At 37.5% G+C, this 25518-nt stretch overlaps 1 protein-coding gene, 1 long non-coding RNA gene and 1 pseudogene across 3 annotated transcripts in view; 2 read left to right on the forward strand and 1 right to left on the reverse strand.

The window, feature by feature from the left end:
* The first annotated feature begins 341 nt into the window (after positions 1–341).
* LOC124995176 (uncharacterized) lies at positions 342–490 on the forward strand (annotated as a pseudogene).
* A 3337-nt stretch (positions 491–3827) lies between these two features.
* Positions 3828–14683, reverse strand: LOC124994377 (uncharacterized). The gene is made up of 4 exons (XR_007110483.1): positions 14517–14683; positions 13847–13970; positions 13538–13595; positions 3828–4835 (listed from the first exon to the last, which is right to left on the reverse strand). It is a non-coding gene; the product is annotated as an uncharacterized LOC124994377 (long non-coding RNA).
* A 114-nt stretch (positions 14684–14797) lies between these two features.
* The window catches only part of Fnip2 (folliculin interacting protein 2), a 115346-nt gene continuing 104625 nt past the window's right edge, over positions 14798–25518 (forward strand). For both annotated transcript variants that reach the window (XM_047566167.1, XM_047566170.1), the window contains exon 1: positions 14798–15182. In XM_047566167.1, the coding sequence (XP_047422123.1) occupies positions 15076–15182 (107 nt within the window). In that variant the 5' untranslated portion in view covers positions 14798–15075. The remainder of the gene's footprint in view (positions 15183–25518) is intronic.

Consider the following 25518-nt stretch of genomic DNA (forward strand, 5'->3'; position numbering starts at 1 on the left):
ACTTGTAACAGCAGCTTTCCAGGAAGCTTCCAGGCCTTCTGTCTCAGGCTGGGCTGCATCATTGGTCTCTCTATTTCTAAGACTCCAGGCTCTTGGACTTGAGCAGCTACTGGTAACCCTGGCTCTCCAGCCTACAGATGGCGATTATGGGAAGATACAGCTTCTGATGGTGTGAGCCGATCTAATAAATCCACTCTTCTAATTACATATGTTCTTTTGTTTCTATTCCTCTGGAGAACCCTAATATGCCTTCTAAATTTAAGACAATTAAAGCAAAGCGATGACTGACTGGAAAGGAAAAACAAACAGAAAATAATAGCAAACTCACTAAAAAACAATTGAAGTTGGCACAGTGGCAGTATCATTAGTCAATGAGGTTTATCTGAGGCAAGATTATTGCTAATTGAAAATGATTCCCTATAACCCACCGGGACAACTTGAAATACAGTCAAATATATTTTAAAAATATATTTTGGAACCAAAAATTATAATGCTGTTAACAAAACTCCTTCCATTCTCAACTACTTATTTATGTAAATAAGGTGCCTCAGCATTTCCAGCTACAAAAACAAAAATATTTTATGTATCGCATATTTGTTATATTTATAATATAAAATTATATTATGTTATACATAATATTGTTAATATTGAACCTGTCTCAATATTGTAAAAAGTAATCTTCATTCATAAGAATGAGTAAACTACATCTAGTGCTATCATTCAGATATGTATTTACAATTTCTTTTTCTGGTATCAGGAATTAAACCCAGAGTGCTTTACCACTGTACCTCATCTCCAACCCTTCTTTAATTTTTTTTCTTTTGAAGCAAAGTCTCACTGAGTTGTCCAGGCTGGCCTCAAACTTATGATTCTCCTGCCTTAGCTTTCTGAGTAGCTGGAATTATAGGCCTGAGCCACCACATCAGGCTACAATTTTCTTTTTTTATGTTTTAAGAATGACAAACTTGCCAGGTAAAGTGGTGCACATCTGTAATCCCAGCAGCTTGTGGGGCTGAGGCAGGAGAATCACTAGTTCAAACCCAGTCTCAGCAACTTAGCGAGGCCCTCAGAAACTCAGTAAGACCCTCTCCAACTAAAATACAAAAAAAGGACTGGGGATGTGGCTCAGTGGTTAAGTGCCCCTGGGTTCAATCCCCAGTACCAAAAAAAAAAAAATTGGGAGTGCAGCTCAGCAAGAGTGATCCTGGGTTCAATTCCCAAACCCACTGCACTGAGGTGAAGGGGGAAGGAGGGAGAGAGAGAGAGGGATAGAGGGAGGGAGGGAGGGGAAGGGGGAGGAAGAGGGAGGGAACAAGCGTTTAACTGAACTATGGGCAAGTTAAGAAAGCACTTTGATAACCAGAGAGCTGCATGAAGGTATCTCCTTTGTACTAAATCTTGAAAGAGAAGTAGCTCAGGAGATGCCAATAAATGCAGAAAGGGCTGAAAGGAGGAACCTTAGGCAGGGATTACAAAAGAAATGAAAATTTCAAACTGTTACTCAGGTCATTATTTCATAAAATGTGTTCTCTAAAAAGTAAGGATGTACAAGAAGGTTGACAGATGTTCTGCTGAAAAAAACTTTTAGGTAATGACAATTTTCTTTTTAAAAGGCATTTTTTTTTTTTTTCAAAATCTCTGTATGAGAACTTACAAGTCATTCCTTGGTATTCACAGGGGATTGATTCCAGTACCCCCTTGAATGTCCAAATACAATTTCAAGTGTCTTATATAAAATGGCATAGTATTTGCATATGACCTACATAATCACACTGTACACTTTAAATCATCTCTATATTCCTTATGACTAACCCAAAGTAAATGCTTCACAGCTATTGTACTGTATTATTTAGGAAACAATGACAAATTCAGTACAAATGTACATATTCAGTACAAATGTGATTTTTTTCTGAATGCTTTTGATCCAAGTTTAGTTCAGTCTGGAGATACAGAACCCACATGTATGGAGGGTGAATTGCATACTGATAAAATTGTACATGTGATTGTTCTTCTGTAACAACTGGCCTTGTGGGAGTATAGCACAATAATTAAGAGGACAGATTTTGGTGCCAGAATGATGTGTTCAAATTATTGCTGGCTGTATACTAGCAAAGTACAGTAAGTAACTGTGCACCTGTCTTTGCACGTGCAAAATGAGAATACTACTGCTTTCTTCATAAGGTTGTTGCCAGGGTTAAATGAGATACATTGTAAGGAAAATGCTTAGAACAAGGTCTGGGATACAGTTAGTGATATGGATGGACTTATGTGTCATACCTAAGAATGTCAGAGATGACTTGATATAGGAGTGAGGGGTTTTTGATATTCAAGTCAGTGCATTATCAGCTTAAATATTAATTATGGTCATGCTACATGTTATTCTACAAACATTAACTTGTTGGCTACTGGTTTGTCTTAATATATGTGATGTATCTTAAAATATATTACTATACGTTTTGCTTTCACTAAAATAAAAAAAAGTTAACTTCTGTAATTTATTAATGTCTAAGGCTAAAAAAAAACTCATACAAATCAAAATTTAATATTTTCCACTTTAGTGATTCTGTACCAAAAATCAAATCACACTGTACTGTCTAGTTTAACACATCTCATAAACTCCTGTAATTTTGGGAGGCGGGTACCGGGGATTAAACTCAGGGATACTCGACCACTAAGCCACATCCCCAGCCCTACTTTGTATCTTATTTAGAGATAGGGTCTCACTGAATTGCTAAGTGCCTTGCTTTTGCCAAGGCTGGATTTGAGCTCTTGATCCTCCTGTCTCAGCCTCCCCAGTCACTGGGATTACAGGCATGCACCACTGCGCCTGGCTCCTATAATGTTTTGTAAAGACAAGAACAATTTTTGGAAAAGGCTGGACTGCACATGAAATGACTAAAAATTTTGACTAAAGATACATGACTGCCAAAATATCTGCATTAAACTTTTCTGGTTGGACAGTGGGCTACTTATGTGACTTTGTTATGCCATTACAGATACCACTGATGACTATAGGTAAACTTTTTTTTTTTTTTTTTTTTGAGATGGTGTCTTGTTATATGTTGTTAGGCTGGTCTCAAATTTGGAATCTCCTGCTTCAGTCTCCCAAGTAGTTGAGATTACAGGCACATTCCATGATGCTCAGCCTATTTTATCAACTGAATAAAAAAAAAAAAAACAAACTTGATTGTAGGGTTGGTTGACACTGTGTTGGTGCTAATGAATTCACACTCACATTTTTTGAGATACCATGATTATATTTAATATACTGCCAAGTAGTAAGGTAAAAGTATTCACTGTGGCAATGTAATAAGTGATGGACTGAAAATTTGACCAGTTTTTTGTATTTTTGTCATTTCATGAATTTTATAAAAATTTTAGCCTACTACAACCATATTTAGTTCCTTGTTTCACCTTAAATAAAGAATGGAATGTCAGTTATTCTTGGAAGGAAAACAAGCAGGAGTATGGCAAATTTTTAAACATTTTTGGGTTTGATGCATCAAAGAGAAACTAAAAAGTATGGACTCTCTCCAAAAAACTACACATTTTTACAATACTTAGTGTATTTCAGGGATGTTAGTAATGTTTCTCAAAGTATCATCCATGGACCATCTGGTTCCAAATTTCTTGAGGTTCTAGTTAAAAGTTCAGATTTCTAAGTCCTACCACTGGTTTGAAATCTCACAGCATCAGGCCCAGAAACAACAACAGCAGTAACCACCATTATTATTATTATTTATTTTTGCCCAGGGTCTTGCATGTTAGGTGAGCGCTGTATCATTGAATTATACCCTTAACCCCCAAATAAAACTTTTAACAACATCTACTTTTAAAGTTTTTTTAAAAAAATTTTTTTATGAAAGAAAAACACACAGAGAAGTAAGCACATCCAAGTGTATCATTTTAGAAGTCAAAACAGTACCAGAAGGTCTGTGATTAAAACAAGTCTCTCTTATCCCTACTTTCCCAACACCCAGTCCTATCCCTATAGGTTACTACCCTCACTTATTTAGTTTCACTGATATTTTTCTCCATATCTTTAAAAAATTGTATGTATATATCCATTTTTCTTTTCTTTCTTTATTTTGGTGCTGGGGATAGAACTCAGGGTCTTACACATTCTAGGCAACTGCTCTATCACTGAGCTAGATCTCTAGCCCCTTATATCACCATTTGTTAATTTGTCAACTTTAATCCTTGTCTGCTGACTTCCTGCCCAGGTGAAAAAATACTAAATCTCTCTCCCCTATCTCAACTTTATTTTTCTTACCCCATTCCCTAATTATATATAATTTCTTGTTAAACCAATGGTCAATGTTACACTGTCAATATTATTCACAGAGCCAATTAATGCATTGCAACCTCTTTTCCTTCATGTTTTCATTTTTTTTCTGAAGTTAATCACTGCCTCATTTTCCCATTATTTTATCTACCTACTGTTAATTTTCCCCAATGTTCCAGCATCTCTGCTACATACTGAGCAATTTCATTTTTTTTTTTTAGTTGTAGCTGGACACAATACTTTTTTGTTTGTTTGTTTTTATGTGGTCTGAGGTTCAAATCCAGTGCCTTACACATGCTAGGCAAGCACTCTACCACTGAGCTACAACCTTAGCCCCCAATTCCATTTTTTTATGCTGAAAACACGTAAGAATATTTTTTCTGAGCTGCCTCTGGAGCCTTTCCTTCCTCCTCATCTCCTGCACTATTTTTTCCTTGAGGTTCTGGGATATCCCCTCATGCCACCTTAGGATTTTCCTCGCTGCTTTTCTTTGTTGGATGTTCTTTTCCACATCTTCCATGTTCTTGTTTTATTTAGTTCTTCCAGCTTCCTAAGAAAGAATGCAAAAGAGGTATAACATTTGAGATCTTATATATCTGAAAATGTATAATCTTCGTGACTTGATTCATAGTTAGTTTGGTTAAGGATTCTAGAATAAAAATAGTTTTCTCTCAGATTTGTTTTAGTTCTTTCTTTCTTTCTTCCTTTTCGGTGCTGGGGATAGAACCTAGAGCCTTGCATGGGCTAGGCAAATGTTCTTCCATTGAACTACATCCCAGTCGTCCCAAATTTTTAAGGTTATACTTCATTATTTTCTATCAAGGGTGGTTAGAAACAATACTTTTGCAATTTTGTGTTTTTTTTTTCTGATCAGCTTTTTGTTTCTGAAGATTTTATAATTTTTTTCTTTGTCCAGGATGTTCTGAAACTTAAGGTAACTTGAAGTGGTTTTGTTTAAATTGTTATGATGAGCCTATCAATATAGGGACTCCTATCTTGCGGTCCTGGGAAATTTTCTTCTATAATTTCCCTGATAATTTGCTCTCCCTGTTTTTTCTGATCACTCTTCCTAAAATTCCTATTAATAGGAATAAACACTAAATGGATTCTCTAATGTTCTCACTTTCCTCTTCTATTTTCTATCTTTCCCCACCTTTATCTTCCAGTCTTTTATTGAATATTTACATATTTACAAGTGTATTGATTCACAGATTGCCCTCATATTTAAGAATGAGACTCTACACATTTGTGTTAGGCAATTTTCCATCCCTATAATGAGGTACCTGAAATAATTAATTTATGAAGAGAAAAGATTTACTTTGGCTCACAGTTTTGGAGGTCCCAATCCAAAATCAAGTGGATCCACAGTTTTAGATCTCTGGTGGGGTGCCAGATGACAGTGGTGGGAACATTCAAGATACAAAGTATATTGACACTGGCTCCTGAATGTCGCCCAAAGACCCATGTGTTAAAGGTTTACTGGTGCTATTGGGAGGTGGTAAAACCTTTAAGAGGTGGGGCCTTGTAACAGATCTTCAGGTCATTAGGGGCATACCCTTGAAGGGAATAGGGGGACACCAGCCCCTTCCTCTTGCTCTCTTCTGTTCCCCAGTCATGAGATTAAGTGGTTCTGCTCTGCTGCACATTTCCAACCATCTGGCATCTGGCACCCCACCACAGTTCTAAAGTTATGGGTCCACTTGATCTTGGGTTGGAAACCCCAAAACACCATGAACCAAAATAAAACTTTTCTGTGTGGAGTATGATTTTTTAAATTCACAAGTAAACATACGAGCAGTGAATTTTTCAGTGCTGGCACATCAACTTGTAATATTTGGGTTCCTGACTATAAACATCGGGCAAACTTGCCTTACCACTTCTGATAGGTGAGGGAAAATTGTCCAGCTGTGCAGGCTGAGTACAAAAACCTGGAGTCTGTTTCATAGAGACTTGCAACCATCCCAGTTATTCTGAGCCTATACCTGACCTAACTTTCAGGGGCATCTGGTACCTCCCAAATGCTGAAGCTTTAGTCTCTAAGAGGAACTAGCCTTCATCTTTAGACTTAGCGTTCAATCTTCTCCTCTCTGCTAAACTAATTACTACTCCTTCATTCACTGTCATCTTTCAGACACTTCTTATTGTCCAAATACTTGTTGACTTCTCTAATTCGATACTCCCCACCCTTTGTTTTGTCATTATAGGTTAAAGGATTTTGTTTGTTTATTTTATTACTTTACTGATACTTTAATGGGCTTTGAAGAAAAAAATTATTATGTATGAGGGAGATTCTTGTGAGAAAATCACAATTCATAAGTGGAACTCCAAAGTAAATTTTTTTGGGGGTGGTACTGGGGATTAAACTCAGGGATGGTCTACCTCTGAACTATATCTCAAAACATTTTATTTTTATTTTGAGACAGAGTCTCACTAAGTTGCAGAGGTTGGCCTTGAACTTGCCATCTGCTCCAATTGCTACAATTATAAGCATGTGACACTATACCTGATTCCAGAGTAATTCTTATGCAACATATATTTGAGGGCTACCAGCTAATCGGAATACTGGATAACGAGTGACCATTTATATGAACTACATAAATTTATGTGGAATGAATGATTTGAAAACCAACTATGATGTTTAGTGAAGCACTGTCATAGGAAGTTACCAGATCCCACAATAGAAAGCCCTGCCAAATGAATAAAAAGAAAAGAAGAAAGGAAAAAAGGAAGGTCACAAAGGAGTTAACTGTAGCTATTTCTATCTATCCACATTGTTGGATAATACATTATAATATTCATCTTTGTAAGCTAAACACCACATTAATAAGTAGGCAACTATTTTCTGAATCATAAACTACTAATCCTGAAAATAAACCATGAAATAAAAGTTGGGGTTGGGAGTTGAATGTGTCTTTCTTTTTCAGTGCTAGGGATTGAACCCAGGACTTTGCGCATACTAGGCAAGCATTATATCACTGAGTCATACAAGAGCCCTAAATTCCAGTGTTAAGGGAAGAGAAAACAGAAATCAGAGGAATAAGATGTCATCCTTAACTAAGAATGGAGATTGAGGGAGTTAGTCAATCAATATGTAATCAGTGACATTAAATTAAGCAGTGAAAGATAAATAGGAATTAACCAGACATAGTTGTGGGATCGGGGTGTGGGTTCCTGGTAGAAGGGTTGGATAGAAGTAAAAAGCACATCACTGTGACTGGAAGATAGTGAGTGGGGTGGAGGGTGATGTGAAATACCTTTGGGATGGAGACAGTAACCTAATCATATAGGACTGTGCAGGCTACACTAAGAATTTTTGGTTTTACTAGGAGCATTAAGAAGCCACTAAAATGTTTTAATGAAGGAAGTATATGAAACAATTTACATTTTTTAAAGATTCTGATGGCAGTGGCAATGGGGCAAGGAAGGAACCAATTAAGGCTCTTGCCAAAGTCCAGGACATAATGCTGGCTTGGGCTAAGGTGGTAGCAATGGACAGGGAGAGAAATGAAGTGAGAAATATATGAATTTTGAGAGAAAGAGAAGGGTTAAGCAAGTTTCCTGGGTTTCTGTTTTAAACAAATAAGTAGCAGCAGATGTCACAGGGAAGATGGCAAGAGAAGCAGAATTTGGAACAAGTAAAGATCAAGAGTTCAGTGTGGGATGTTTGTAAGATATCCAAGCAGATATATCAAGTAGGGAGGTGATTATAAATATCTAGAAAGAGAGGTCAGAACCAGAGGTAAAAGATTAGGTGTCATCAACAAATAGATGACATCTGAAGTCACAGGATGGATGAGTTTATTTAGGGAGAGGAAGAATATAAATAAGACAAGTAGAAGAGAAAGAAGGAAAGTCTTCATGAACTTCCTAGTTTATTTTTATTTTATTTTTTATAATTCTTTTTAGTTGTACATGGACACAATATCTTTATTTTATTTATTTATTTTTATGTGGTGCTGAGGATTGAACCCAGTGCAACACATGTACAAGGCAAGTGCTCCACCTCTGAGCCACAACCTGGCCCAGAACTTCCTATTTTAAAGGATGGGGAGAGAAGTACCCTCTGCAGGAGGATGAGGGAGTAGCCATTATGGTTAGTTAAAACTAGAAGAGCTTTGCATGCAGGACCACAGAATGTAGGTTTCAAAAAGGAAGATATGGTCAATTGTACTGACTGGAAAGAAGACAGAAAAATGTCCCTTGATTTCAGTACCGTGGGTGTCACTGATTACCACAGTAAGATTATCAGGTGGATTAAGTTCTGTTGCAAATGCCAGAGGGACTGATATACCATGGATTAACCCACCAGGTTCATTCAGTTCAATTTTAGATTTTGAGTTTTATTTTTTCTGAGATGTTCTGGTTATAAGGATAACTATCTCATAACTTTTATTCTTTCTTACACTCATTTTTCAAAAAAGAGTAAATTAAAAAAAAATAAAATTCATTCTATCTTGTAATTACCATAGAGGGTTCACTGGATCCTTTCTTAACTTATAGTCTCTTAGTGATTTTGATTTCCTCTAGTTTTATACAAGTAAAACATTTTGCTATATCATTACTCTAAGAATTATTTACACATTATTCAACAATACTAACTATTCTAGAAAAGATAAAAATTGCAGAATTTGGTATCACCTAGCAGGTAGATTCAATAGTGAAATAAATCATCGCAATAAGATAATTATTTTCTTAGCTCACTGCAATGTCTAAAACACTGTATCATCTTTTAAGGGAGTATTAAAAAAATCTGGAGACTTATCTTTGTATTGTTTATTGTTGTTTTAAAGATTTTATTAACCACTGATGAAAATTCAGAATTTTTCATTTGTCTTCCCATATGGAAAAAAGAGGAAAACTGATAAAGGGAAACATTTCAAAACATTAGAAAAATTAGAAGATGCAAAAAGACAGAACTCTGGATTTTAAGGATGATGGTAAAATTTATCATACAAGAGAATTCCCAGACTGAGAATTCACAGATAACATTCTGGATGATTTTCTCAAGCTTAAGAATGATAACTCAACAATACATATTTAAAGATAAAAAGAAAATGTGGAATTCTCATCCAGTTAAAGACATTTTATAGGAATGACTTTCTTGTTAAATATTCTGCAACTAGAACCCAAGTCATTTTAAAAAGATGTGTGATGTACCTAAATCAATTGCTTTCCTATACTCCAATATTGAATCTGCAGAAAAAGAAATTAGGAAAAGTTCCCAATCACAATAACCTCAAAATAATAATAAAATACTTGGGAGTTAAACTAATGAAAGATGTAAAGGACCTCTACAATGAGAACTATAGAACACTGAAGAAAGAAATTGAAGAAGACTTTAGAAAATGGAAAGCCCTCCCTTGTTCTTGGAGAGGAAAAATTAATATCAAAATGGCCATACTACCAAAAGCGTTATACAGATTCAAGGCAATCCCCATCAAAATGCCAATGACATTTTTCACAAAAGTAAACAAAGCAGTTCTAAAATTCATTTGGAAAAATAAGAGACCTAGAATGACCAAAGAATTCTGAGCACAGAGTGTAATAATGCTGGAGGCATAATACCAGACCTGAAATTATATTAAAGACCTACAGTAACAAAAACCGCACGGTATGGCAACAAAACAGACGTAAAGGGCAAATGGAATAAAAGACAGAGAGACAAAACCTACATAAATACAGTTATCTAATACTAGACAAAGATGCCAAAAACACATATGTTGGAGAAAAACCTCTTCAATAAATGGTGCTGAGAAAACTGGAAATCCACGTGTAGAAGAATGAAACATGACATAAAAGTTGCACAAAAGTCAACTTGAAGTGGATCAAAGACCTAGGAATTAGACCAGAAACTGCAACTGCTAGAAGGAAATGTAGGCCCAACACTCCAACATGTCCTTCTAGCAGTTGCAGCATACTGTAGGGATACAGACACATCAATGTTTACAGCAGCACAATTAACAGTCAAGCTATGGAACCAACCTAGACGCCCTTCAACCAACGAGTGGATAAAGAAAACATGGCATATATACAACAAGAAGTACTACTCAAACATAAAAAAGAAAGACATTATGGTGTTTGCCAATAAATGGATGGAACTAGAACTATCATGCTAAGTGATAAAAGCCAGTCCCAAAAAGTCAAAAATCAAATGTTTCTCTGATATGCAGAAGCTAGTCCAAAAGGAGGAAGTGGGAGAGAGGGAGAGAGAAAAAGGGAAAAGTGGGGAGATGGGGATTCCATTAAAATAGAAGATCGGTGGACTAGACGAAGGGTACTGAGGAGAAGGGGAAGGGACAGGATAAAGGAAGAATAGTGGAATGTATCTATACTAACTTTCCTATGTACATATATGAATATACCATAATGAATCTCACCATTATGTATATCCCCAAGACAATAATTAAAAGAAAAAAAAAAAAAAAACTAAAAGTGCATAACAGGTCAGGAGAGTAGAGAGGGGAACAGAGGAGAGAGAAGGGGAAGGAAAGAGGAAATACTGGGAACTGAATTAGAGCAAATTATATTCCATGCTCTTATAATTATGTCAAAATGAATCCCAATGTTATGTACAACTAAAAAGAATCAATAAAAAGGAAAAGAAGATGTGTGATAAATCTGCTATCTTTTATGATCTCATATATCAACATACTTCATAAAGTTTTCAAGGCAACAAATAATATAGGAAGATGTACATACATAGGTGAATGGAAGGAAATGTCTGAGGTAGAGATGAAAAACATTCAATGAATTGCTAATTCTAATTTTTGTTTATACATCTAAAAATGAAAATGTTTTACAGTTAAAAAGCAAAGAAGATGGCTATCCTCTCTTTGACAAAATCAGTCACGAAAATTTTCAAAAGTTTTGAGTTTTGTGTTTTTCAGGTATAAGAAGCAAGTTATAAATTAAAACTATTAGAGCTCTATTTGAAATGAATATGATAATTATGTTCCTTGCTCATATATGTTAATTGATAAATGGTTGTATTCAAACTAAAACTATCATTTATGGTATCTATTTCTTCAAATGTAGGAAAATATGGGATAAAAAAACTGGGTTTGCTGGGCACAATGGCACATGTCTGTAATCCCAATGGCTTGGGAGGCTGAGGCAGGAGGATGGGGAGTTCAAAGCCAGCCTCAGCACAAAGCAAGGCGCTAAAAAACTCAGTGAGACCCTGTGTCTAAATAAAATACAAAATAGGGCTGGGGATGTGGCTCAGTGGTTGAGTGCCCCTGAGTTCAATCCCCAGTACCAAAAAAAAAAAAAAAAAAAAAAAAAAAACCCCAAACCAAAAAAACCTGGGCTTGCTAGGTTTAAATAAAAACTTACTATATATTTAAGTATTAAATATTTAAGTATTCTTTTATTCTTGCTTCTGTAAATGATTTGCAAAATGACTTAAAATATTTTTAAAAAATGGGTCTGGGTAATGTAGCTCAATGTTACGACACTTGCCTATCATGTGCAAGGTTCTGAGTTCAATCCCCAGCACTGTCAAAAAAAAAAAAAATTAAACGGGATCACTGGTCTTGAGTTTTTTCCTGTGGCATACTGATAGTTAAATAGATAAAGATTTATAGGTTTATTTAATATAACAAACAGAGAAAAACAAAACCAATGAATCTCTCAAAGATTCCTTTTGGACTCAGATAATAAAATTAATTCACCTAATGGGAAGCAACAGCTTAGGATAGAGGGATTGTGGTCAATGATGTCATCAAGGACCCAGCTTGTTTCTACCTCTTTGTTCTGGCACTTTCAGTTCTGGTTTCATCTATAGACTTGTATGAAGATAGTTATAGCATTGTATTTAGGCTTACAATATCCAAAGGAAGGGAAAAAAAAAAACATGAATCTCTCTTAAAATTGAGGAAACTTATTCTAGAATAGCTCCTCCTCCAGCTACTTTCCCTCTTGCGCCTTTGTTAGGAACAAGGTGGTACAACATACCAGGAAGGCCACTGAGAGTGTCCATGACAATCTATCTACAGAAGTCAAACTGCAACAACTTACAAAACACTAACAACTGTCACCTGGACTCAGGACGGACTCAGGGTGGACCAGGATATATGTCAGCCCTTTCTAAGTTCTTTTTTTTTTTTTTTTTTTTCTCATTTTAGGGTTATTCTATTATCTCTAAGCTTTCAGAATATTGTTATATTCTCTGTTCCTCTCTGATAATTGCATACAGAGCCATATGATCAGTGTTGGAGACTGGGACTATGACAAGCATCAGGGATAGGCAGTGACCAATGGATGACAGGAAAAAGATTGGGTTTTTGTAAAGGCCTTGAATAGCCAAAAAGAAAAATGATGAGACTGGGAAAGACGTCTAGGTCTAGATCTCCCAGAACTTTGTTGGTTAGGATTTTTGTGCACTTAGAAAACTCAAAGCAGTTGGCAGAACTAGAATGAGGAAGAATGTGATGTTGAGAGGAAGCAAAGGAGAAAGCAGAACTATTTCATTTCCTTTTTTCTCCCTTAACTTGAAAGCTTGTCCTTAATAGTTGTAAAATGTAAACTGTTCCTTGATAGCTAGTTGCCTAGTCAAGATCAAAACTAAGTTAATGGAGCAAATTGTGACTTTTAAATTGTCTCTTTTGGATTTTTTTTTTTTTTTTTTTTTGGACTGAGGGTCAAACCTAGGGATGCTCAACCAATGAGTCACATCTTTAGCCCTTTTTTGTATTTTATTTAGAGATAGGGTCTTGCTGACTTGCTTAGGTCCTCACTGAGTTGCTGAGGTTGACTTTGAACTCTCCATTCTCCTGTCTCACCTGTCTTAGCCTCCCAAGTTACTGGGATTAAAGGTGTGTGCCACCCCGCCAGGCCCTCTTTTAGATGATTTTGTACTGCACACTTGGACTGGGCTGGAATTGAGACAGTTCTTGACTGAGGAACAAGGAAGACCATGTCAAGTTCCTCTTTATGTAAATAGAAAAGTTGCTAGGCTCATAGGGAGTATTTAGGTTTTAGTTAGGATAATATAGGGTATTTTTTGACCAAGGATGGAGTAAGAAAAGGAGATATGTGTCCAGCCACTGTGTGTTAAGTCACAGAGATGAAGCCAACAGGTGAGGTCAAGACCCTTAGTAAACAGAACAAAGTTAAAATCAAGGCTCTACTTACATTTAGTAGTGCAAAAGGATTACTGCTCCCCAGCATGAATACCTAAAGCCACCACTTTAACAGTAAAAATCTGAAAGAAAAGATGACTTATGTCAATCTCTACCATCAGTCCCTTACCTTTGTGAAACTGCAGCATATCATCATTCATAGCTATTTTCCAACCAAGTCCAGAAACCTATATGATTAAAAAAAAAAGGTAATGCAAATTAAAATAGATCCAGAACATTTTTTTTTTTCCTTGCTGGGGATCTAACCCAGAGCCTTGAGAATGTCAGGTCATTGATCCACGGCTGAGCTATACTCCCAGTTCCCTGATATTTTTGATTACTTGTATTTATGTAAATACATTTGCCTTTTTGAATCTTCAGGAGTTCTTCAAAGGAAAAAGACGGAGAGACCAGGAGGTAGACTTGGGATCTTACTCACTTTCGCTCTATTATCCATCATCTGAAAAACTTTTTGAGTCCAATGCTTATAAAACATGAAGATGCTGCTTTAAATTTGGTACCGTCCTTCATTACAAAACATTAAATTCTCAGGGGATCTGCAACTGGACCAGAAAGTGAACTCAAATACAATTCAGTCTTTCCCCAAACCAAATACTATCTCAGTTATTAACATTATTATGTGCCTTTATTGTTAAACATAAATTAGGAAAGCAATTTCTCTATAAACTACCTTGGTTCTAAATCTATATATAGTTCCACGCATTTTAAAAAACGAGCTTAACATCTCACAGGCAACTTTTTATATAATCATGGCATGGGGTGACCCAAGATGCCAAGCAGAACAAATGATACAAACTGCTTTTAATTAAAAAAAATTTTTTTGTTGTTGTTGTTACTTAGGATTGAACTCAGGGGTGTAAAGCACCGAGCCATAAACCCCAACCCTTTTTCCATTCTTATTTCGAGACAGGGTCTCACTAAGTTGCTTAGGGCAAACTGCTTAAATTTTAACGAGGTAATCTGTGGATATGGAAGAAACCTGCCAACCAATACCTAGGGTGCAGTAGAAATGATAGCCCTTGGAAACAGCAATCTCAAGCACGAAGCCCTCTCCCCAGCAGCCGCCTTCTATAAAGGAGTTCTCGTACCTGCACAACGCGAGGCCCCAAGTTCAGGGCTTTGTCTCAAAAGAACAAAGGTGGGCCAGCAGCCTTCTCACAGCTAGGCGAGACCCAAGGCTCCAGGAGCCTCGCGCCCTCGTGGAGCCTCGCGCCCCGGTCGAGCCGCGCCCCCGCCATCCCCGGCCCCAGCCCCAGCCCCGTACCCTTTCCGCGCCGCCACGCCCCGCCCCACGCACAGGGCCGCCGCTCGGGCCGCGCCTCCGCCTCCCGCCGGGTTGCGTGCGCCCGGGGCGGGCGGCCGCCGGGCCAATGGCCGCCGCCCGGGCCGCCGCGCTCCTCCCGCGCCGCCGCGGGGCTGCGGACTCCTCCCGCAGGAGGTAACTGTCAGCGCGCGAGGCGGTGGCGGGCCGGCCCTGTCATATGACCGGCCGCCGGCGTCCCCGGCGCGGAGCGCAGTTCTTCAGCCACCGCAGCCCCGCCGCCGCCGCCGCTATGGCCCCGCCGCTGCGGCCGCCGCGCCCGGCTGCGCGCTGAGTCGCCGGCCCCGAGCGCGCGCGGCCGGAGCTGCAGCGGCGGCGGCAGCATCATGGCCCCGACCCTGCTCCAGAAGCTCTTCAACAAAAGGGGCAGCGGTGGCAGCACGGCGTCGGCGTCCGCCCAGGGCAGGGCTCCCAAGGAAGGACCCGCCTTTAGGTAAGGGTAGCCGAGGGCGAGTCTCGCGCGGGACCCGCATTGGCTTTGCGCTCGTGGGAGGGAGGGAGCCGGGACGCGAGCTGTCCGGACGTCGCCGCCGTCGCTGGCTCCCGGACCGGGGTTTGTCACGGTGCACGCGCCCGCGCGGAGTGTTGCTCGGGACCCTCTGACCTGGGGGTCTCTTCCTCCCTGCCCTCCTCCTTCCCTCTCTGTCCACCACTCAGGGTCCTTCCCGGTTGGGAAGAGTTACGCGTGTTCTCGGGGTCCCGGGCGTGCACACCGCTGTGCTCTGAGAGACTGGCAGTGGTTGGGTGCACCCCTTCCGGGCAGAGCCGCCTGGCGCCTCTGCGGGCCCTGCAAAGCTGTGAGCTGTCATTTTGAGGGCAGCACCAGCCTATTGTGTGCGTGACAGTATTTTGAAGTTGTGAAGGAGCAACAGCCACGAAAAAGGCATCTTTCTTCTTTCTTGCCATATATGACAAGCTCTCCAACGGATGAATGAAAGTATGTAATTTCCACATCATTTGGAAGGTTGATGCCACATGATGTGCGAAAAGGGGGAGTGAAATGCTTTTATGAAATGTCTGAGATTTCAATTTAACAAAGCTGATGAATATATTTAGTAGATCCAATATTCTGAACACATCTTTGAATAATCATAGCATTTATTGAGCGTTTACTATTTAAAATGATTTATGTTGAGCTCTTTCCTTCTCTGAGGACGCCATGAGAAGGGTGCTGTTTATTCCCATTTTACAGGCAAGAAACCTAAAGTCATAGCGAGTTTAAGCAGCTTGCTCAAGAGCCACAGCAGTAAGTAGCAGAATCTATGTTTTGATCTAGATCAAAACATAGTTTTGATCAGTTTAATCAGGAATAAATTTCCTATACTAGTCCGCTTTCAAGGGCTAAGTGTAAAAAAAAGGTCCCATGTTGCCTTTCAGAACCCTTACCTTGAGAAGTTTATTTATAACAGATTTTAAGCAAATTTTTGCTGAGCATCCATTCCCAATTCTGATACCCTGGCAGGTGATTTATTTTTGCCAAAATGTCTTGCAAAAGCAATTTATTGTTAAATAAAAACCTTTTGAAAGTTTCAGGTGAAACTTTGAAATGAGTTCTGGATTAAGTTTTATGCTCTGTATAAAACTTTTCTTGAATTCCACTTAAAAACACATGATCCTTTCCATTATATATAATGTGTCAAAGTGCATTCAACTGTTACGTGTTACTAATTAAAACAAATTTTTAAAATTTTAAAAAAGCACAGTCCCTTCTTGTAGTTATGTGAGAATTAAATAACCATTGTTTTTGTTATTTGTGTGGTGTTTGAAAGGTAAATTGTGAGAACTTCAATCTACCATAGTTAAAGTCTCATGTTTAGACTAACTGAATCCTTATAATTTGAGTAGGGAATTTTCTGCCTTGCACTACTCTGAGTACTAGTGATGCCATCCATGTGCCTTCTCAGAATGGTAGAATTACTTCAGCGCCAGGGTGTGTAATTTCTTCCCCTCCTTCTCAGTAACCCAAACTGGGTCAAGAGTACAAAGCCTATAGGAAAAGGGGCATGTGTGTTACAGGTGTCTTGCTAAGGGCAGTTAAAACCATTGTAACACTGGTGGAAATAGTGGAGTTATATTGTCATTGTTTTCTCTGTTTGCTGCTCAATTGCCCACCACCACTTCTCCATCTATAAGTTGGAGGAATTGGGCATATTTTAAACAAAAACAATTGTGGTTATCTTTAGGGCTTGCCATATTATGGAAATGGATTTCCACGTTATGGGAACATTTTCAGTACAGTGTTCTGATTTTTCATTGGTGTATAATGAAGGACAAAAAAATTGTGCCACATACTGCAAGTATGGGTTTTCTTTTTCCTTTTTTTTTTTTTTTTCCTTGACCTCATTAGGATTTTCTATACGGTTTTGAATAAGTATTTTGGGAGAATTTGGGGATCTCTGTTGAATACCTCACTCAGTGAAGACCCCCTTTAGTAGTGTCCTTGATTAGGGGTAACCAATGGAAAAGGAGTTGAAGTAGCAGATATCAGCAAAGATGCAGGAAGCTGGGGACAGTCTGCCAGTGTTCACCAGACTAATAAGATTAATAATGGACATCTGAACAAATCTTTCCTTCACCTGGCCTAACTTTTAGATATTGGGTTGCCCTCCTGGGAAAAACTTAGCAGAAAATTTCCCTCTCCCTACCTAAAAAAAATAATGATCCCAAGTTTACTTTTATCCCGATTTTACCTGGTGTGTGCTTTTCAGGGAAGTGGGTGCCTCATATAGGGAATTAACTGACCTTGAAAACCCACTTTGTAACTGAGTAGATATTTAGAAGTTAAGGCACAACCTGTAGATGGTGGAATGAAACAGACATCATTACCCTATGTACGTATATGATTACACTAATGGTATGAATCTACATCATGTACAACCATGGAAACGAAATGATGTACCCCACTTGTGTACAATGAATCAAAATGCAGTCTGTAAAAAAATAAAAAAAAATAAATTAATAAAAAAAGAAAAGTATTCCTAGTGTGAATTTGTATTCTTTATACATTTAAACATAGGGTGTAACTTTTTAGATCTGGAGAACGAAAGGTTCCCAGAGACTTCAGGTAGACTTTTTGGGGCAGTTTGGTAGCATATTTTGGGGAAATTCTAAGTAAAAGTAAGATCTAACTTTTTTATATTTTTGATTTTGGTTGGAGAGTTTGTGGAAACATTTTCTATCTAATGTCTATGATGGATTTTCACTCATTATCTTAAAACTTTTCCCTCACAATTGTTTTGACCTTACCATCTGTTTACTTTGGTGTACTTCCTAGTTCCTTCTCTGAATTTCTTAACTGTTCTGTCGCTCCTCCAGTTTTCACATACTGTATTAGAGTGGAGATTTGTTGTCCAATAAGTAGCTTATATCACAAGTCATTTTCAGGTCTTTGTGCTTCCTGGCATTTCACCTAATAAGAGGATCAATAGAATCGCTATTTCTTCTTGTGTATTTTGTTAGGATGAGCACTTTTGTAGCTTCAAGGAAAGAGGTTGTTAGGAAAACTAAAAAGGGAATCAAAGGAGATTGAATTTACACATTTAAGAGAGGTAGACGGGAACGTGATATGGTATTTTTGACATTTAAACTGTCTTGGAATTTGAGGAAGTTCTCTGCTGGTCTTCAGAATGCTTTTCACTTTTAATTAATTGATGTATAAGTTTGGATTTGGATAATGCTTTGTTTCATAATGATAAATTAGGACAGAAAATTGACTTGTATAGCGGCTCAAGTCAGAAATGAAATTGGGCTCTTGATTACCTTGGATTTAAGACCAGATTTACATGGGACTCAGTAAAAGCCAAAATATGTCCAGTGACTTACACATCTGGTTCAAGTTTGAAGCATCAGCTTAAGGTGCTTTGTGTAGTTTTTAAAATATCTCTGGTGAATTAGTGGACCAGCTTTCACCTAAAATGTAACAGGGAGGTGAAAAATATCATGGCTGTCAATTGTTTTATGGTGGACCAGTTAAATGAAGTGAGTAGGCATGAATATCTACTGGGTTGTGGGGAGAGAATAAAAGCATTGCAGCTGCTTGGTGGTTAGCTGTGTAAAGGCCAGAGTAAACTCCGCTCTTCTTTCCCCAGTCCTGAGTACCTCCAGCCAAATGTCCTAGTTAGTGCTAATCCCCATTGTTCTGTTAGAACAAATTTAAGTAATCTGTTACAGGGTAGTATAAATATAATATAATCTACTTATTATCATTGTCAAATAGCAGCTGGTGTCTTTGTTATGACTTGGTACTCCACCTATACAAGTTCAGGTAGGACACCCATGGTTACACCTCCTGGAATTTACAGTCCATAGGACAACAGATTACACACTAAGATGAATAAGCAACAGACAGCACCTCGGACACTATAACATACATATAAATCAAACACTGATAGAGAAAAATTTTTACCTTCAGTACAGAATTTAGAGCTTACTTGCTGCTTTTGTACTTGGTGTGACTGAGGGCAGGACTGTGACTTCCCACCACTGCCAGCTCCCAACATGCAAATATTTCTAGTAAGATTTTTCTGAGGCAGAATAAAGAATATTCTGGGAACAACCACAGTTTTGTTTCAGTGCACTCAAGTTTTTTTTTTTTTTTTAATACAACTGTGAAAGCATGTTAACAGCTTTTTTTTTTAACTCTATTTTGTTTGTTTATTTATTTATGTAGTGATGAGAATCGAACCCAGTGTCTCACTCGTGCTAGGCAAACACTTTGCCACTGAGCCACAACCCCAGCCCCAACACTCGTTTTTTTTAAATTCATTTTTTTATTTGTTCTAATCTGTATGTGACAGTAGAATGCATTTATACATTTTGATCATGCATAAATGGAGTGTAATCTCTCATTTTTTTGATTATACATGTTGAAGGATCAAGTTTTTAATGCCCTTAAGATGTACAGCACATGTACAGTAGCATTACTTGCTTTTTACTACTCTCTAAAAGTCTTTCTGCAGATGTCCTTGCCTGCGCTTTGGATCTCCTGGCACAACCTTTACATTATATCTCCTTGTCCTGAATACCAACGTACAGCTCTGGGGCTTATACTAGTGATGTCTAGCAGAGGTGAAGAAGGGAGTCGTAGGATCTATTAAAAACCCTTGGCAGACAGATTAAGGAGGCCTTTGAGTTCTGCCTCATTCACCATGTTGATAGAAGATTCAACAAGACTCTACATTTCACTGGTCCTCAAGTTTTGCCATTTGTAAAGTGACAGCACCAGTCTTATGTAATAGAGTTGTGGTGAGAAGATAGTTTGAAAATCCTTCAAAAAGAATAAAATATGGTACAAAATGATTTTAAGTATTACCAACTCCTTTAAGGTTATGAAATTTTGTAATGTTCCTGTTGAGGCTTTCCTGAAATTGAAGCATTCTCAGAGACTGTTTTCTTCCTGTGGATTAGAGGACTGAGCTGAGATACATGTTTTTGTTGGTTTGTTTAATGGTGATGCAGCACCCTAAGTTTTCAGAGAAGCATTAAAAAGACATGAAGTAGGCGGTGAGTCAGAACTGGATAGAAGTGACTGGACATTCAGAAATATTTTTAGGAATATCGTATATTTATTTTTTTCAGGATTAGTTCCAAGTTTTTATTATCAAGAGTAAAATTTGGGGGTGGGGGGGCTGGGGAGATAGCTCAGTTGGTAGAGTGCTTGCCTTGCATGCACAAGACCCTGGGTTCAATCCCCAGCACCACAAAAAAAAAAAAAAGTAAAATTTTGTTTAACCAAAGAGGGGATTGGTTGAACAAAATGATCATCACACAAAGGTGTTTTCACTCGAAGTGAAAGTAAGATGTAAATTTATATGATTAACATGTACAGAAAGGGTTAGCAACTCTGTACTTAAGCATGTTAACAGTGGTTATTAAGAAGTAGATGAAAATTTCTTCTGTTTTATTCTTTTTTGTTACTAATTTTGGATTTTGCTGTAATGAATTTGTTGCTTTTGTGAGGTAAATTATTTTAAATAGTTTTTAGAATATTTTATACTGTGATATATAGGGTAGGAATAATGTTTGCTTGGAAAAACCTGATTTGAATAAAATCTCTTATTAGACTTTTTCCTCTTATTCTCCCTTCAGCAGCACATATACTTTAACAAAAAGAACTTTTTCTCCTCATTAAAATAATCAGTAGTTTGTGTTATTAAAATAATATGTTTATTAGGAATTTCAATGTACTTAAAAACCTAAGTTCATTCAACACCTTAGGAGGACAAGTTAATTGTTGGTGTTAATAATTATAGGAATGCATATGTGCAAAATTTTTATCAGTTGGGCAAGGTCACTGCAATCCTTTGAACCCTGGTGTAGTCTTCACCTGAGGCTCAGAGCAGCTTAGGAGCTGAATGCAGGTCTCCATCGTTATTTGAAATATGTTTAGAAAAGAATGATACAGACTTTTTGATTTGGAGGGAATTTGAATAAGTTGAAAGACCTGGATTAGATGTTTTTTAATCTGAAACAAGTATTGTAATTATAAATTGTGAAGTGTGAATCTGTCATCTTACATGTTGTTGTTTGATTAGGTAGGTGATATTAAGAGATGGACTAGTGCATATGGTGGTTTAATGCACAGAGTGTGTAGCTCCAAGGAGAGCTTTGGTTTTTGTTGTTGCTTTAGGTTGTGTTTCTTATGGTTTGCTTCTAAGGTCAGTTGAAGGAAGCCACGTTGACTTTGTGTTTCCTTGGCAAAGGAAGTTACAAAAGATTGTCCTTGCCCTCACGAAATGCTTTGGCTGCCAGCATGAATTCCTGGTGGGTGAATCTGATTTGAGAGCTGGTAATGTGATTTATTTCTCCAGCCACTGTTTTTCTTGGTGTGTGCAAAAGGAACAAATGTTTTATACTGATTGTACAAATCCTTTGCCTGGTGTGAATTGTTGGGCCTGGACTATGAGATCATGTACTTGGCTATAAAAGTAAGTTTTTCCTTTGAGTATAAGAGTGCTGAAATACTTGGTGAGTTCCTACTTACCAAACTTTCTTTATCTCAGGTTTGTGAAAAATGATTATTATGTAAAAGAGGAAAAACAGGATGGACTTTTCCAGCTAACTGGGCATGTTACAGTGATTTCCCTCAACCGCACCCATCTGTAAATGGAACATCCATGACTCACTTCTATGGCCACACAGGCACTTTTGTAACCAGTGCTTGAATGGGAGGGTGGGATGGGGATGGAAGGAGATGGGCTGGCATCCCACTTGTGTTCAGCCAGAATCTGTCCAGCTGCCTTTATAATGGAGTTCTGAAAAGAACAATGTGCCTTCTCATACAGCATGCTATGTATTTTTTTCTTACTGTATTTTCTGTTTTTATCAAAATAATACAATATATTAAGCACAATAAAATGCACCCATTAATACTATAATGTTGTGGGTAAGTGTTGTATAGCAAGAGTGCTCTGTTATGTAAGATTTTTGTGTCAACATGAGTCTGGATTCCTTATTATCATATTCTTGTCCATTCCTTTCATTTCCATTTATTTATTTATTTAGGTACCAGGGATTGAACCCAGAGGCACTTAACCACTGAGCCACATCCCCAGCCCTCTTTTATATTTTATTTAGAGACAGGGTCTTGCTGAGAGTCGCTTAGGGCCTTGCTAACTTGCTGCAGCTGGCTTTGAACTCGAAATCTTCTGCCTCAGCCTCCCAAGCTGCTGGAATTACTGATGTGTGACACCACGCCTGGCTAGAATTTTTTTCTAGTTATGTGTCCCTGTGATCTTGCTTAATTTGTAGATTGTACTTTAGAATTTGTGCCTAGCACAGCACTAAGGAGAGATGTCTATATTGCTTTATGAAGATGATTTTTATCACCACACCTACAACTTTTTAATCATTAAAGATTAGATGTATTTGCTCTATCTTTAAATAGCCATTGCTATTTCTATTTGATTATCTATGATGTCTCATAGAAAATAAAAAACTAATTCACAAAGGGTGTCTAAGCAGAACTCGTACTGGAGCAGTAGAAATTCATCCCCCAAAGCTGAGGGGGATGGATGGAGAACCTGCATATCTAGCGGGGAACTCAGTCTGATTCCCAGTAAGAATAGTTGCATGTTGTCATAGCAACTCCATTCCTTCACGAGTTGAAGACAAGTTAGTTGTTAACCTGCACATTCCTCAAGAGATGAAAACAGGTGTTGATTTAGGATGTGTTAGGAAGAAGCAGCAAAATCACCAGTCTAATCAGTTTTGCCTTTAACACCTTATAAATACTTCAGACTGCCAACTGTCTCTCTCATGTGCCCAGAAAATTGGACATTTTCTTTTTTCTATCTCGCAGTCAAAACCTTTAGAATTATGGGGGGAAAAATCTTTGTTGTCATTTACCTCTTAATTAACTACCTTTACTTGCTCAAGTTCTTTTACAAAGTATGATTGAGAAATAGTAACAAAAATATGTTTTAAATTGATGCTACAAATCTTTTAAATTTAAAACTTGCATTTACATGTAACTGTGCATGAAACAAGAAAATGTATTGTTAGAGCCTGGATATGAGAGTTCTTTTGAATCCCAGGCTCTGCCATTGTGTCTGTAGTGCTTAATGCAGTGCTTGGCAGGAAGTTGGCATTTAATAAATACCTGTTGAGTAAATGAATGAATGAATTTAAGAGTTTTGAAAACTGATAATCCTTAAAACATCTCCAGTATTCTGATTTCTTGAAATGTTAATGTGTATAGTAGGGAATTGTCTTTCTTGGTATTGCCCATGTACTTTATGATGTTAAAAAAAAGAAAAATTTTTATAGGGAACTCAAAGAAATTTTCTTATTTCCATTGGTATTAATTAATTGTTTGGTATTAGAAAGGATAAGTATCTGAATGGTAAATTGATCTACCCCCCCCAAAGAAAAACATAAAAAAGGATATTTGTTTAAGTAATGTACCTGAAACCTATAAATCTCTCAGCTGTCAGAGTAACCTAAAATATTTAACTTAATATTTGTGAAGCTATGAAATTCTTAAGTAAATGTTGATAATATAGAACTCTTTTTTCTATGTACTCTGTGTGTGTGTGTGGGTGTGTGTGTGTGTGTGTTAATTACTGAAGATTCAACCCAGGAGAGCTCTACCACTGAGCTACACCCCCAACCCATGTTTATTTTATTTTTTATTTTGAGACAGATTCTCCCTAAGTTGTTGAGACTGCCCTGGAACTTGTGATTGTCTTACCCCAGCCTCCTGAGATGCTGGAATTATAGGTGTGTACCACCGTGACCAACTGTTCTCTATACTTTTTAGATTCATTTGAATTCTTGTGTGACATGGTACTAATAGATTATAGATAGAAATGAACGAACTGTTCTCTCAAATCTAAGATATAGCACACTTAGTTATGAAAAAAAGTATTGTAGGCTGAATCCTGCAGAGACTGTTTGTATCTTACATGAAGTAAGTGCTTTAGAAAAAAAGTTGAATCATCTCTGCTTTCCATGTATGATTTTTCCACTTGGAAAACTAATTTAAAAATGGATTCATGAATCTGATTTGTTCCTTAAGAGTATGCATCAGACTAACATATCATTAATGGTGACCTACACTGTGTGAGGAAATGAGGTATGGGTAAACATTTTCCCCAAGCATATCAGGCAGTGACTGTTTGCTCTAGAATGGTACATTAAATAAGTTAGTTGCTAGGGCAGAAGGAGTTGACAGGAACTACTGACCCTACCCAGAGGGCAAAGATGGATTCCTGGCAGCCATTTGGTTCTTTGTTAGTGTGCAGGACTTCACGGAGGACACTGTGAGCATTGGTAACTGGACCCTACTATGTTATGCCATAACTGTTACTTGATTCCACGTGTTCCTGAAAAGTTGCTTCTGTATGAAATTATGATTTGCTTTTGTTCAAGATTATTAATTTTAGTAGAGCAGTTGCCTAGCATGTGTGAGGCACTGGGTTGGATTCTCAGAACTGCATATAAATAAATAAAATAAAGGTCCATCAACAACTAAAAAATATTGAAGAAAAAAGATTATTAATTTTAAATGTATCTGGTTACAAATCAAACTGTGTATAAAATATGTTGAAATGTAAGCCTCTCACGTTATTTCTTTATTCCTTAAGTGTATGTTGATAATATAGAACTCTTTTTTTCTATGTTGTGTGTGTGTGTGTGTGTGTGTGTGTGTGTTAATTACAGGAGATTCAACCCAGTAGAGCTCTTATCAAAGGCTACCATTGTATCAATTTCTTTTGTTACCTTCTGGAAGTATTCTATGCAAATACAAGAAAACGATTCTCTTTTCTTTATACAAAATGGCAGTTGCTGTGTGTACTGTTCTGCATTTAGCTATTAATTACTTTGATTTCCTCTGAATCAATGTACATATAATACTTAGTCTAGTTAATTCTTAAGTCTGATTGGACATTAAAGTTACCTAAAGAGATTTAAATGCCTAGACTGCTCTCTCAGAGATCCTGATTTAATTGGTCTCAGCTGGGACTTCCTGTGTCTGTCTGTCTTCTTTTTTTAATTTAAAAATTTTTTTTAGTTGTATATGGACACAATACCTTTATTTTATTTATTTGTTTTTATGTGGTGCTGAGGATCAAAACCAGCGCCTCCGAGCTACAATCGCAGCCCTGTCCTGTGTCTTTCTTTATGAAACCCTCTCCAGGTAATTTTAGTGTGTAGCCAAGTCTTTTAACTAGTTCCCAATTGATGAATTTTTTAGGTTATTTTCAGACTTTATTAGAAAAGGTGAACTTCCTGGCCAGAAGATCCTTATACATAAACTCAAGTATGTA

This window comes from Sciurus carolinensis, chromosome 10, assembly GCF_902686445.1.
Source record: "Sciurus carolinensis chromosome 10, mSciCar1.2, whole genome shotgun sequence".
Classification (NCBI taxonomy): domain Eukaryota; kingdom Metazoa; phylum Chordata; class Mammalia; order Rodentia; family Sciuridae; genus Sciurus; species Sciurus carolinensis.